We start from the raw sequence: 11,711 nt of genomic DNA on the forward strand, positions 1-11,711 counted from the left end.
TGTCATTACCAAAGCGGTTTCCGTGCTGTGAAATTTCCTGTATGCAGACTGGAATGCTGGATACAAATTGTTCTTAGCCAGGTGCAACTGAATCTGGTCTGCGACAGCGCTCTCAGTGAGTTTGGAAATATAGGATAAATTGCTGACAGGGCGTAGATTCTTAAAATTGGACGGGTCAGATCCACTTCTTCAATAAAGGTGTTACTATAGCCTCCTTCCATAAATCAGGGAACTGAACAGACCGCAAAGATGAATTAATAATTAACGTAATTACAGACAAAAGAACATCCATACACTCAACTACCAGTGACGTGGGTACAGGATCTAGTGAACATGACTTCTTAGAAGATCGCATAATAATGCGCCGTATATCATCCACTGACAGCGATTTGAAGCTGGTAAGTGAGTTATAAGCAGGAATGTTATCCATATCTTGCGTCAACGACCTGGAATTCAAAGCGCCTCCTAGTTTAAAATGAATGCCTGTCACTTTGTCAATGAAGAACCTGCCAATGTTGTTTGCGACCGCCTCAGCGTTGGATCCGCCGGGCTAGGATAATTTCTTAGATTCTAATAATAAGGAGTTAGCGGCTTTAAACAACCTGCCCTGGTCAGCGCTATTTTTCTTCATGAATTCGGTGTAGTATGAACCTAAAATTTGTCCGTTTTCACTGCTATGAGTTCAATGATGGAAATCAACATTGTTGTTCTTAACAGCATACTTGAAGCCTGTCGCATACTAAGGTCGTTTATCATGAATTTACAAGCCGTCCATCACTGACAATGTTGCAATCTAATTGGCTAAGCTACTCGCTATCTATATTCCTATCGACAAGTAGACTTACAATAAAACGACTGATTTACACGCTTTCGATTTCTATGCGTGATGGCTGATTCGTGTTTCAAGGCCTTCATTTAAAGTTTTAATATGGCATAGCAGCCCACGAACGAGTTCTCTGAAGCTCACTTGTTAGAGCATCCGACTAAGTGAACTGGTTGGAGCACGTATCCCCACATTTATATTTCTTTGTCTTAAATCTGTGACAATATTGCTTCACACACATCTTTTCTTTAAGAATGAAGTGGTTCATAAACTTGGTACACAAAAAGCATCGGGTAAGTGATTCGAATGTGACAGAAGATGGGGGGGGGGGGCACAGAGAGAAAGAGGTAGTTTAGGATGAAAAAAAAAACCACCTTTGCAGGCTTATCAAAATGACATGACAGAAATGGGCTTCAAGCTTATGATAGCAAATGCAATGCTGCATGATGTTTTTCTGGATAAGGTAACTTTATTCGAAAGTTTTTTTGTCTTAGTAGTTCACGATCTCGTCCCTAAGTGCGAGTGTCAGAAACGGAATCGACGAGACAACGCATGCGGAGAATTTCTGAGTCCAGACTTCGAGCTTTGTTTGGCTTTGGGTGCAAATATATATTTATTTAAACAGAATACTGGTTTTATAGGTCTACCAGTTTTACCCATCTACTGGATCCATATGTGATGTGTCATTTTTCAGAACTCCCTGATGCATAAATATTCCACAGACTTTTTTTTTTATTATTTCTGTACTTTGCTCTCTTTCAGCTTAACTCCGTTCAGTGGGAACTCAGAGGGCCTTCTCTGGCCGGCAATAGTTTTGACCTGTTTGAAACACTTTATATTTTTTTACTTTAGAACCTTAATCGCCTCTCATAGTCGATGACTATTAGTTATTAATTAGATTTTGCATTTGTTGTTTGTTTTTAGTATGTATGGACCAGTAAGGTGTCTCTGTCGAGGAGAGGGGGAACTCAAGAAAAATGGAGACCCCAATGTACAACACTTGAAGAGGGTATCCTACTTTTTAACAAGTTCAAAGTCAATTTTGTCGATGCCTGTATTTCTATGGCAACTAGGAGTGTTTGGTCAAGTTTGTTTTTGCGCTACTACGTTGTCAAAATCAGAAATGGAGTCCAAATTACTCCTCTGGTCTTTACCTTTGGACAATAAATATATCTTATTATTAAAAACTGAATCATTGGATAATGCAAGTCAAGACTTTTTATTGGCTTAGCCATTATGGTATGTGAGCCAATATACCATAATCTACAAATATGTTAAGCGTGGGCGTCAGTTTAAAATCAAAAGGGAGCTAAAAAATCCGGTTTCTTCTTACAAAATAATTTCTTGGGGGCGTTTTTAATAAAACAATTATTCCACTCGCGCTTGTTGGATATGAGATGATTATAGCCAACGAGGCGCTACGCGCCTCGTTGGCTATCTATCATCTCATATCCAACGCACGCTCGTGGAATAATTGTTGAGACGTTTTGTTATGTAGTATCGCTGAGTATTTTTACGAGTTGTGCCGTATTTTGACGAGCCCATAGGGCGAGTCAAAATACAAATAACGAGTAAAAATACTCAGCGATACTACACAACAAAACGTCTAATAAGTTATTTATTATCCAACACCCCAAACTGTTGTTTCAGCAGGCGAATTTCGCGGATATTTATTTACGTGGAGTGCGTGACAGAAGTATGCGAAGCGGAACGGAATTGGCGCGTTTTTGTGTTGCAGTTTCTATTTTCTTCGTAAAATGAAGAAATTTTCTGGTCGTCAAGCTGTTTTTCTTCGTTCGATTCGTGTAATAAACTTGGAACTATATTTGCCAGCCATTTTGACTCTTCGTCGTCGGAAATATGATTCAAATTGTCCGCCACTTTTTTTTTCGTAACTACAATCCAATACTTCGCTTGCGCGATGCGAGAAAACCTGTTTAACCGGTACTCTACAAATACCGCGTGATATTTGTATTCGTCTATGGCGTTATTTGTACTCGTCTAAGTGTAGTTGGATAATAAGAGTTAAAATTCGCCTAGGCCTGTGTCCTTCTCGATGTTTCTCGACAGTTAGTTTTCGTGTATGGTGACTGATATTTTGTCAGAAAGATCACCCCTATGTCTGTGACTGTGAACCGATGGAATACGTGAGTTCATAATGGCAGTTCTGGCTTTACGCCCACAAAATATCTTCTTCACTTCTTGCTTTATATCTTCCTTCAGTAAAGCATAAATAAAAGGGTTAATGGCTGAATTTATAATCATGAGAAGCCGAGATATCAAAACTACCTCAAAAGTAACCTGGCATGGTAAGGAAAAATAATCACAGAGATGCCTGTACGCCGAGAGCAACCAACACAGCACAAAAATTAACACCACCAGGCCAAAGACCCTCGTTGCAGACCTTTCCAATCTTAACGGCGGGGAATTAGCTTCGTTTGTGTGCCTTAAACGTTGATTTTTTGTAAGGGCGTGAATCCGCCTCGAATGTCTTCTAGAAATGATGAAAATATGTCCGTAGATAAGTAACATCGCAGCACAAGGAAGGAGGTTGAAGGAGATAGTTTGCAGTGTGCTATATATTCTAAAGGCTCTAACTGAAGCTACCGACTCGTCGGAGAATATCCACGCGAGGGAAATGAGAGAATTGATAATCGGTATGATCCATGCAGCTAACATCCACAGTAAGACGCGACGATTCGTCATGTTCTGTTGATAGGTCAGCGGCTTCACCACGAAAAGGTACCGGTCAGCAGTCATCACACACATGTTGCCAATAGAGACAAAGAGCAGAAGGTCGAAGCATATTCCCAAGACAGAGAAGTTGCAAGATTTTATCCATAGAGCACATGCGGAAGAAACAGGGATGAGAAAAATCCCAACAGAAAGGTCCGCAAATGCTAATGACAGAATAAACCAATTAGCTGCCTTCTGGAGCCTGTGACACCTGACTATGACGTAGATGACCGGAGTGTTTCCCGCCAAAATTATCACACCAAGCAGACCCCTTACTACCCAGTACCACACGCGTGCTCGTGAAGTGAACTCCGAGGAGGTTGTTCCTGATGTAGTACCGTTAGACGTGCTGTTTTCCATTACTTTGCAAGATCGAGAAGCTGTGCTTTAGTCTTAGTTTAGAAATGTGATTTTGCTGTTCACTACGGAAATGAAAAAAGGATGGGAGAAAACGTGATGATTTTACGGCAAAAATATACTTTTGTATTAATGTTTTTATCGGGGCATATAGCACGTTTAGATTTTAGTCCGCAATAGAAATTAATAAGAGGGGAGAGGAAGCTGGATGTGCCAGTGCTATGTGTAACTAGTTTTACATTGACACGGATTAACATTTACCTGCGTTTTAATTAAAATCAGTATCTGAAAATGACAAGGCAAAGTGTCAAATTCTTTGCACGAGTGTGATTTTGACGTTAAATTTCCCTTTGACTTCCTAATCAGCAACTGTCGCAATGTCTAACTGAAAACCGTTCAGCCAGAGGAGAATGTAGAAAATAGCGTCTTTGGCGATAGGTTTATAAAAGATGTTGACTTCTACTAAATTTCCTGTGAAAGATCCCTTTTGTTATGATCTGTATTGTAACACCAAGTCAGATCTATGTTCATGTAAGCAATGTTTAGTGGCTGCGGCAGATGGTAACACATAATCGCTTCACAGCAAACTCAAGCATGTTTATTGGCGACTGAGAAAATTCTGAGCGATCCAAGCAATGAAAGATAAGGTTTTTCATACGGTGTCTAAAGAACTGAGACGATGGAAAGCACATTCAGTTGAGAACTGTAAAACAAAATTTCTTAGGCCAAAGAAAAATATATGAATCAATATCTCGTCAAAAGCGCTTGCAATACTTGGAGAACAAGTGTCGATATTCTCGGTTCTGCGTGAAGCAAAAAATCACTTATGTATTGAGAAAAGAAAAGAATAAACTTACCCGCGCAAAATGAAACTGAGTAACTATAACTTCCCGAAAAGCGTTAAGTTCCTTGATACCCGAAACGCCACTGTTTTGAAGTACGCCTTTGTTCAATTTAGTTATTAACAAATGTCGCCAGCTGTTCTTGTCTCCTGAATTCTTTACTAGAACTAAAATGAAAATTCTACGCAGCAAATGGGAGTTAGACGTCCTACGATATGTTACGAGATTATTACGGCATCAATTACCTTTTTAAGTCAATCGTATGCCATCCGTGAGAATATACAATGGTGCAGATCGATCTAAATTGAATAAAATGAATCCTTGGGGTTAAAGGGAAGTCAGTCGTTGTCTTTTTGATCGATTACAGGCGCTTAAAATATAGTCATATCTGGAGAGATGTATGCAAATGGTGACAAATAATTAGGAAATGCATCAGTTCTGATTCTAAGGGTCTTTCTGGCTTCTTGAAGGTCACAGTGAAAGGGCGTCAACATCAAGTACAAGCAAGTGACAACGGTAGTAAATAATCAATAATCGCCTGTAACTCTTGTACACAGTGAAAGCTGTCAGTCAGCCGAAAAGTAAAACTCGTGACTTCTTTACCTGCAATACCTTACCGCAGCATGACGTGAATTTTCTCGTTCTTTCGTTAAGAGAGAATTATGACGCGAAGGGGTTAATTTTAAGCCCCCATTGTAGTCTTAGGCAAAATTTATTCTTAAACGTCGACAAAAAAGCTTTCGTTATTTGGATTAACTCAATCGCTTTGTCGATAGGTAAAAAAACGTGTGGGTCATGATATGCGTAATCTTTCATCATTTGTTCTTTACCAATTTCCCTATCATGGAATAGCCCAACGTTTCTCAAATTGGGGAGGAAATGCGTTCAACTTATTTCCTTCTTCTTCTATTTTGATGTTAATTGACACTTTCGTCAATACAACTGATCCCCACGTATGATCTTCTTAGACACGTTTTGAACTAAACGTATTAAACTGAAAGCTAGTTTATTAAAGGAAATCCACTCAGTTTCAGTGCTAGGCTTTGTTGCGTTTGGATATAACCACTTTAACCTCAATCACCGGAAACTTTTAATGAAACATACGTGCCTACCCAAAACCTCTCTAATAACTGACGTTTTTTCTCAAAAAAGCGGGCACCAGTAAATTAATGTATTCTCAATACAGTTGCTTGCGATTTCCAAAACAATAAATATGAACCTAAAAAACTAAAACCAGGGTGATATAATCGCAATTATCCCATTTTTTTCATTTTATGAATAGTTTTTAAATACGTGACAAAGTTATCTCGCTCATAATGTCATCCATAGCCGCGTTGAACATAGCAAAATTATCAGATAAAGTTTCGGCAAGTTGCCGAAGTATTCTTATTTGGATTAGCTCGCTTTGATAAATATTTTTTTACATTTTCAAATGAAGATCACTTGATATAGATTTTCAGATACTCTGATACTGGTGGAATTGAACACTGACACGATTCTCACTTTGAAAGAAAATAAAGAGCCTTGGTTGCAAAATTTAACATAGGCACCTCTGTGAAGTTCCCTAACCGTTTGACGTTGACATCCATTTTCCAACTGACGGAACTCATATAAGAGGCATGAGAGGGGCGGGGGGAGGGGTGGGTGGAGGAGAACGTGCAAAACTTGAGCCCCCTTCATAAATACAAGAGTTCAACTCCACACCTCAATTTGACAAGAACGTCTAAAGAAAGTCCCCTGTTAAAGAACCCACTAACTTTCAAATTCCAGAATGTTGTTTGTGGAGTATACTGAGTGAATAGCTCATTAAGACGCATTCTGCCCGTATTCTGTTGTTTGAGCAGATTTGAATAAGCAGCTTTACTGGATGTGCGTGATCGTAACACCTTAAAAAACAAACTGAGTGGGTGCATTTTGACTATCAGTGACGCATTATCATATCAGTTTTGGCCCCACTCACCACTCAACGCTACGTTTGAAATGATAAGAGGACGACAGAAGGTTTATATGTGACACTTGATTAAAGCCAAAACGAAAATTTTTTTTCGTTCATTTCGTCAAAAACCTCAAGATTTCCGTGAAAGCTCGCACGCAAGAAGAGAGATTGAAGTTTCCCCTTTCAATTCGTGACGCGTGAAATGCTCAGTGTTCAAAGCATACGTGTTGCTTGAACTTTTTAAAAGTCGTGCGTGAAACTGGATCACTATAATTTTAAGCTAGTTATTTTCCCCAACCAGTCAAAAATCTAGAATGGTGTTACTCAACAGCTGATTGAAAAAGAGTCACCTGAAAATCACAAACACATGGACGATGCCCCAGTAGTTGAGAACTGACCGTCTGCATTGGTATAAGTGGAAAAGATCTTAACCAGGAAAATTTGCATGGAATAGTAATTAATAAAAGGTTGTTTCGTGAGAGCATAAACCTTGATTCTATAAACTCCCGATGGCCCTTTTCCCTTTTTCTTGTGGGTGTTCTATCATATACAGCTATCGTTTTTCCCCCGACAAACGGTTTTCTTTTCGTATCAACTAAGTTGAAATTGTTAATTAGCCACTGTAACGAGTTACAAAGCTGACGTTTCGAGCGTTAGCCCTTCGTCAGAGTGAATGGAGGAATTGTGGATTGTGTATGGGTTTATATGCAGAAAGTGGAGCTACGCTATTGGTAAGAACATGGCGACGAGAAAAACACGAATAAATTAGTAGAATGAAAAGCGTTTTTAGTGCTAGGCTTTGTTCTAAGCTTAGTGAATGGAATGCGGTCCAAATGTTCCTCCAGTGACGTTTGTAGTGCTGACTGTCGATCAATAAGTTGGGCGCGCTGGTGACCCGCTTGAACAAAAGAAACAGGGTAACCACGTTTTTTCGAAAAACTGGCACTTTGACTCTGATTTGTGGAAAAAATCAGAGTCATCACAACATAAACGACGAAGTCTTAGAAACTGAGAAAAGGTAAGTAAGTAAGTAAGTAAGTAAGTAAGTAAAGGGCTTATTAACAGTGTATCCACAGAGTGGTTCTTCATCTGTCACTAACTAAATACATTATACTCATCAACTTAATTAAACCTATTTGATATTTAAAATCATAAATTTACGAAATAGCAAAACATTCTAGTCTGTATACACTTAAAACTTAAACTAATTTAAAATTATTAATTTAAAAAAGGGAATATTCACTCTCACGTTTCACCCTCACAACCACTCAGTTAAATTCATTATTTTAAAAAACTTTAAATTACTTCAAAATGATCCAGAGACTGGTACTATCTTTTCACAACCTTCACTCACTTCATTCAAACGCGACAAAAACATTGGCAACTTTTTGGTCAGACATTCATTTCAAACTAATGACCAACCCGGCACTTTTTAATAAACGCGCTCGCGCACGATGCAAAACTTGTCCTTTCATTCACTACGCTAAGAAAATATCGGGACCCAAACGATCCATTAAGATCACTGATCACTTTACGTGCACCTCCGCCAATGTCATCTATTGCATAACTTGCACCTATTGAAAAAAGATATACATCGGCGAAACAGGAAGGCGACCAGGTGACCCGGCGATTCAGAGAACACCTTCGCGACTTATAGAAAGGAATGACCAGGATGCATCAAAACCAGTCGCTAGACTGGTTTTAATTTACCTAATCATTCTAAGAAATCTGCGATCTTTCCTTACATTTAGGTAGCTCGGAAAGCCGCAAAACTCTAGAACAAAAGTTTATCTTTCAAATCGGCGCTCTTAATCCCATAGGTATCAACGAACTCTTTTCATCCTACTAATTTATTCGTGTTTTTCTCGTCGCCCTGTTCCCACCAATAGCGTAGCTCCACTTTCTGCACATAAACCCACACACAACCCATAATTCTTCCAATCACTCTGACGAAGGGCTAACGCTCGAAACGTCAGCTTTTTAACTCGTTACGGTGGCCAATTTACAATTTAAACTTAGTTGATATAACCAAATTACCACCGACGCAGCACCACAGTTTCTTTAGAAACTTTCACCCTTTATTCGGTTTTCTCTTCAACCAGGTGTAAATCTAGGATCTATACTGACTTTGAATAATATCTGATCTGTTCATTCCTGATTGCGTTTTGAGGCATCCGAGCCTTTGTATTTAAGGCTACCACCACTGGGAAAAATACGTTACAAATGAAATAAAAAGTAATATTCCAGAACAAGTTAAAAAAAATTCTACACCCTTCTTTACGTATTATTGCCATTATTAATGCCATTCAAAACTGGTAACATTTCCGGCTTACTTGGGGAGACATAATGAGTCAAAACGGTCGCAGAGCTCTTAAATAAAGATTTTAATGAAAAACTGTGGTACTGCGTCAGTGGGGGTATTACAAGATAATTTAGTTTTATCAACTGGGATGATAATTTAAATTGACCATCGTGAAGAAAATCTAAAGCTGACGCTATTTTCGAGCGTTAGACCTCGACATCGACGTTTTCAGTTTTAAAAATAAATTTAACTTACAACTGCAATTCACAAAATGGCAGATTTATACATCTGTCAGCCAGCTTTTCAAGTGAACAAACCCAAAAACCAATGGTGTGACTTTTCTGATGCACTTTCTTTTAGTTTTATCTTTATATTTTATTGAAAAAAACTCGTCTGAGAAATTGAAAAGGAGCATGAGGTTTTTCTTTACTGCATATGTAAGTTATGTCCTTTTCAAAAATGAGGATACATCTGTTTTCAAATTTCGTTTCGAAAGGCAAATGTGCACTTTCTTCAACCCTTTTAAGTGTGTCTCAATGGGGTTGTTGCGTTTACAACATGTTAAATTTTGTGAGCTTTTTACGCCTAAAAGCTTAGTTTTCGGGCCGTTTTAAAGCTAACAATTAAAACTTTTTAAGGTTGAAGGTTAAATTTTTCGGCTTTCTTCACACCCAGCGGTTGATTTTCAGCCCTTTACGGCAAAAGTTGAAACCCCATTAAATTCTTCTTTTAACGTGGCGTGGTTTATTTTCTAATACTACTGACAAACTGTCCTGAAAACCTCATTTATATCAACATAGAGAAAACTTAACCTAAACAAGTTAACCATGGAGGATGTCGCGAAAAAAAAAGTAAACTGGAATTCAAAAATGTATTGAGTATAATTCAGTTCAAAATTCCTTTGACGTTAAGCAACGACTATTCAAGTCTTGAGAGATTAAGGTCGGAAGATCGGAATAAAAATTTACAAAACTCACATACTTAACGCGGTGTCTTGGGACCGCTAAGCTATAAACAAATTCAGTTTGGAGACGAATTTTGGATATTTTTTATTCGAGGAAGGAGGCCATACACTATTTACAGCAGAAAAGAAAAGTACAGGTGTAGATAGTTGTCAAACGGCTAACGATGAAATAAATCAAGTGAAAAGATGAATGGCGAACTGTCACCCTCTAATGTTTAGGCGACAGTATTGTTGGGTTGGCGAAGATTTTGAAAAAAGTGATATAACATGTCATTTGGTAGTTTTTCGAGCCACAGAGTCATGAAAAAAAAAATGAGAAACAAAACTTACCTTGATAATTGGACATTTAGTCAGAACGACCGGAGGATTTGAAGCTGTAAACCTCTGCTTGACTCTAAAGCAGGAAAATGGACGACGAAAGTTATCTTCAGTTTGATCGAACGGTCAGTGCCAGCTGAAATCATCGGTAAGTGCTCAGCACACAATTTGCCATAATGGCTCAGCGTGATATGAAAAAAACAGTACGTTCATATAATACTGGGACTTGACGTTAATGGCCTATTTTTTAAAATCTATTTCGACATAGCTAATCGTCTCAACGTGACAACCGATGTCATTAATAATCTACTCAGATCAGTATGCACACTGAGGATCACGGAAATAAAACATTATTTATCGCCTGAAGGGTGAAGGAGGATTTTTGGGTAGATCACATGGTTTTTAATGGAACAGAAGGTAACGGGGGGGGGGGGGGGAGGTTGTTGTTGAAGTCCTAAATGTAATAACTTTCCTAAATGGAATAAAGTCAGTAAGGGTAAAACATTTGGTCCTAAATGTAATAAAGTCCTCGTATCAAGAAATGGTCTATTGTACCCGGCTCAACTCTCACATTACGTATTAAACAATAGTCCGTATCTAATACCGCAGTTCAAAATATATGAACTTCACATATTCATTGTATCTTATTTATCACTTTCACGGGTTTATTACGAATTAACTTAACGGCCCGCTCCCAATTGGCTTGTTAGCTCAATTGGTAGAGCGCTGCACTAGTATCGCAGAGGTCAGTGGTTCGAGTCCCGTACAGGCCCGATTTTTTTTCAGGTCTGATTTTCACTTTTGCATAAATAGCGCTATCTACTGCGAGGATCGTGCATCATACGTAAATAGTCCTTTTGTTCCATGTAGCGCTGAGGGACTTTGGCCGAAGCGACGCGAAAAAGTTTGTGACCAATCGGAAAAAACTGAGGCATGATAATTTAGCTACATTGCGGGAGTGGGTAGCGTATATTTGCACTCGACAGGTAAATTGTCACCGGAGTACCCCAGGGGAAAATTAACCGCTGATTCAGCCGCTATGGAGTGGTAGCGTAAATTTTTCTCGTCAAGTCAATTCTCAATGGTCTACCCCTTCTTTTTTTGGTTATTGTTGCTATTTGGTTTCAATCCACCGTGCGTACGAGTCTTTCTCCAGACACTGTCATAAATAAAGGCGTCATAGTTCCAAAGTCAAAAATGTTTTTTGAAAGGTATATTGTTTTAAAACTTTTCGCAGAGAACACGTTCTATGACCTTTCTTTTTGTTTTCAATCAGGCGTGTGGCATTTTATTAAAAATAACATAATATTACAGTGAGGTAATTAAAAGAATAAGATGTCTTGCGCATGTAAATCTCTCTCCAAAAAGCTGTCATAGTTTTAAACTGAATTCTAACAAACACTTTGTTAAACGATGCTATTTCTCCTAGTTTT

General features: G+C 38.5%; 1 protein-coding gene across 3 annotated transcripts; it reads right to left on the reverse strand.

Annotated features, from left to right (window-relative positions):
* Window positions 1-2,023: 2,023 nt before the first annotated feature.
* LOC111329020 (octopamine receptor beta-2R-like) lies at window positions 2,024-10,591 on the reverse strand. 3 transcript variants are annotated; one of them, XM_022933591.2, is made up of 3 exons: window positions 10,291-10,591; window positions 5,004-5,057; window positions 2,024-3,981 (listed from the first exon to the last, which is right to left on the reverse strand). In XM_022933591.2, exon 3 carries the CDS (start codon window positions 3,917-3,919, stop codon window positions 2,894-2,896), a length of 1,026 nt encoding a protein of 341 aa, XP_022789326.1. In that variant the 5' UTR covers window positions 3,920-3,981; window positions 5,004-5,057; window positions 10,291-10,591; the 3' UTR covers window positions 2,024-2,893. The 3 variants fall into 3 exon arrangements, with proteins under 3 accessions (XP_022789326.1, XP_022789325.1, XP_088603154.1); XM_022933590.2 differs by lacking the exon at window positions 5,004-5,057; XM_088747028.1 differs by lacking the exons at window positions 5,004-5,057; window positions 10,291-10,591 and adding an exon at window positions 4,774-4,962.
* Window positions 10,592-11,711: the final 1,120 nt, after the last annotated feature.

Source organism: Stylophora pistillata, chromosome 1, assembly GCF_964205215.1.
Source record: "Stylophora pistillata chromosome 1, jaStyPist1.2, whole genome shotgun sequence".
Taxonomy (NCBI): Eukaryota; Metazoa; Cnidaria; class Anthozoa; order Scleractinia; family Pocilloporidae; genus Stylophora; species Stylophora pistillata.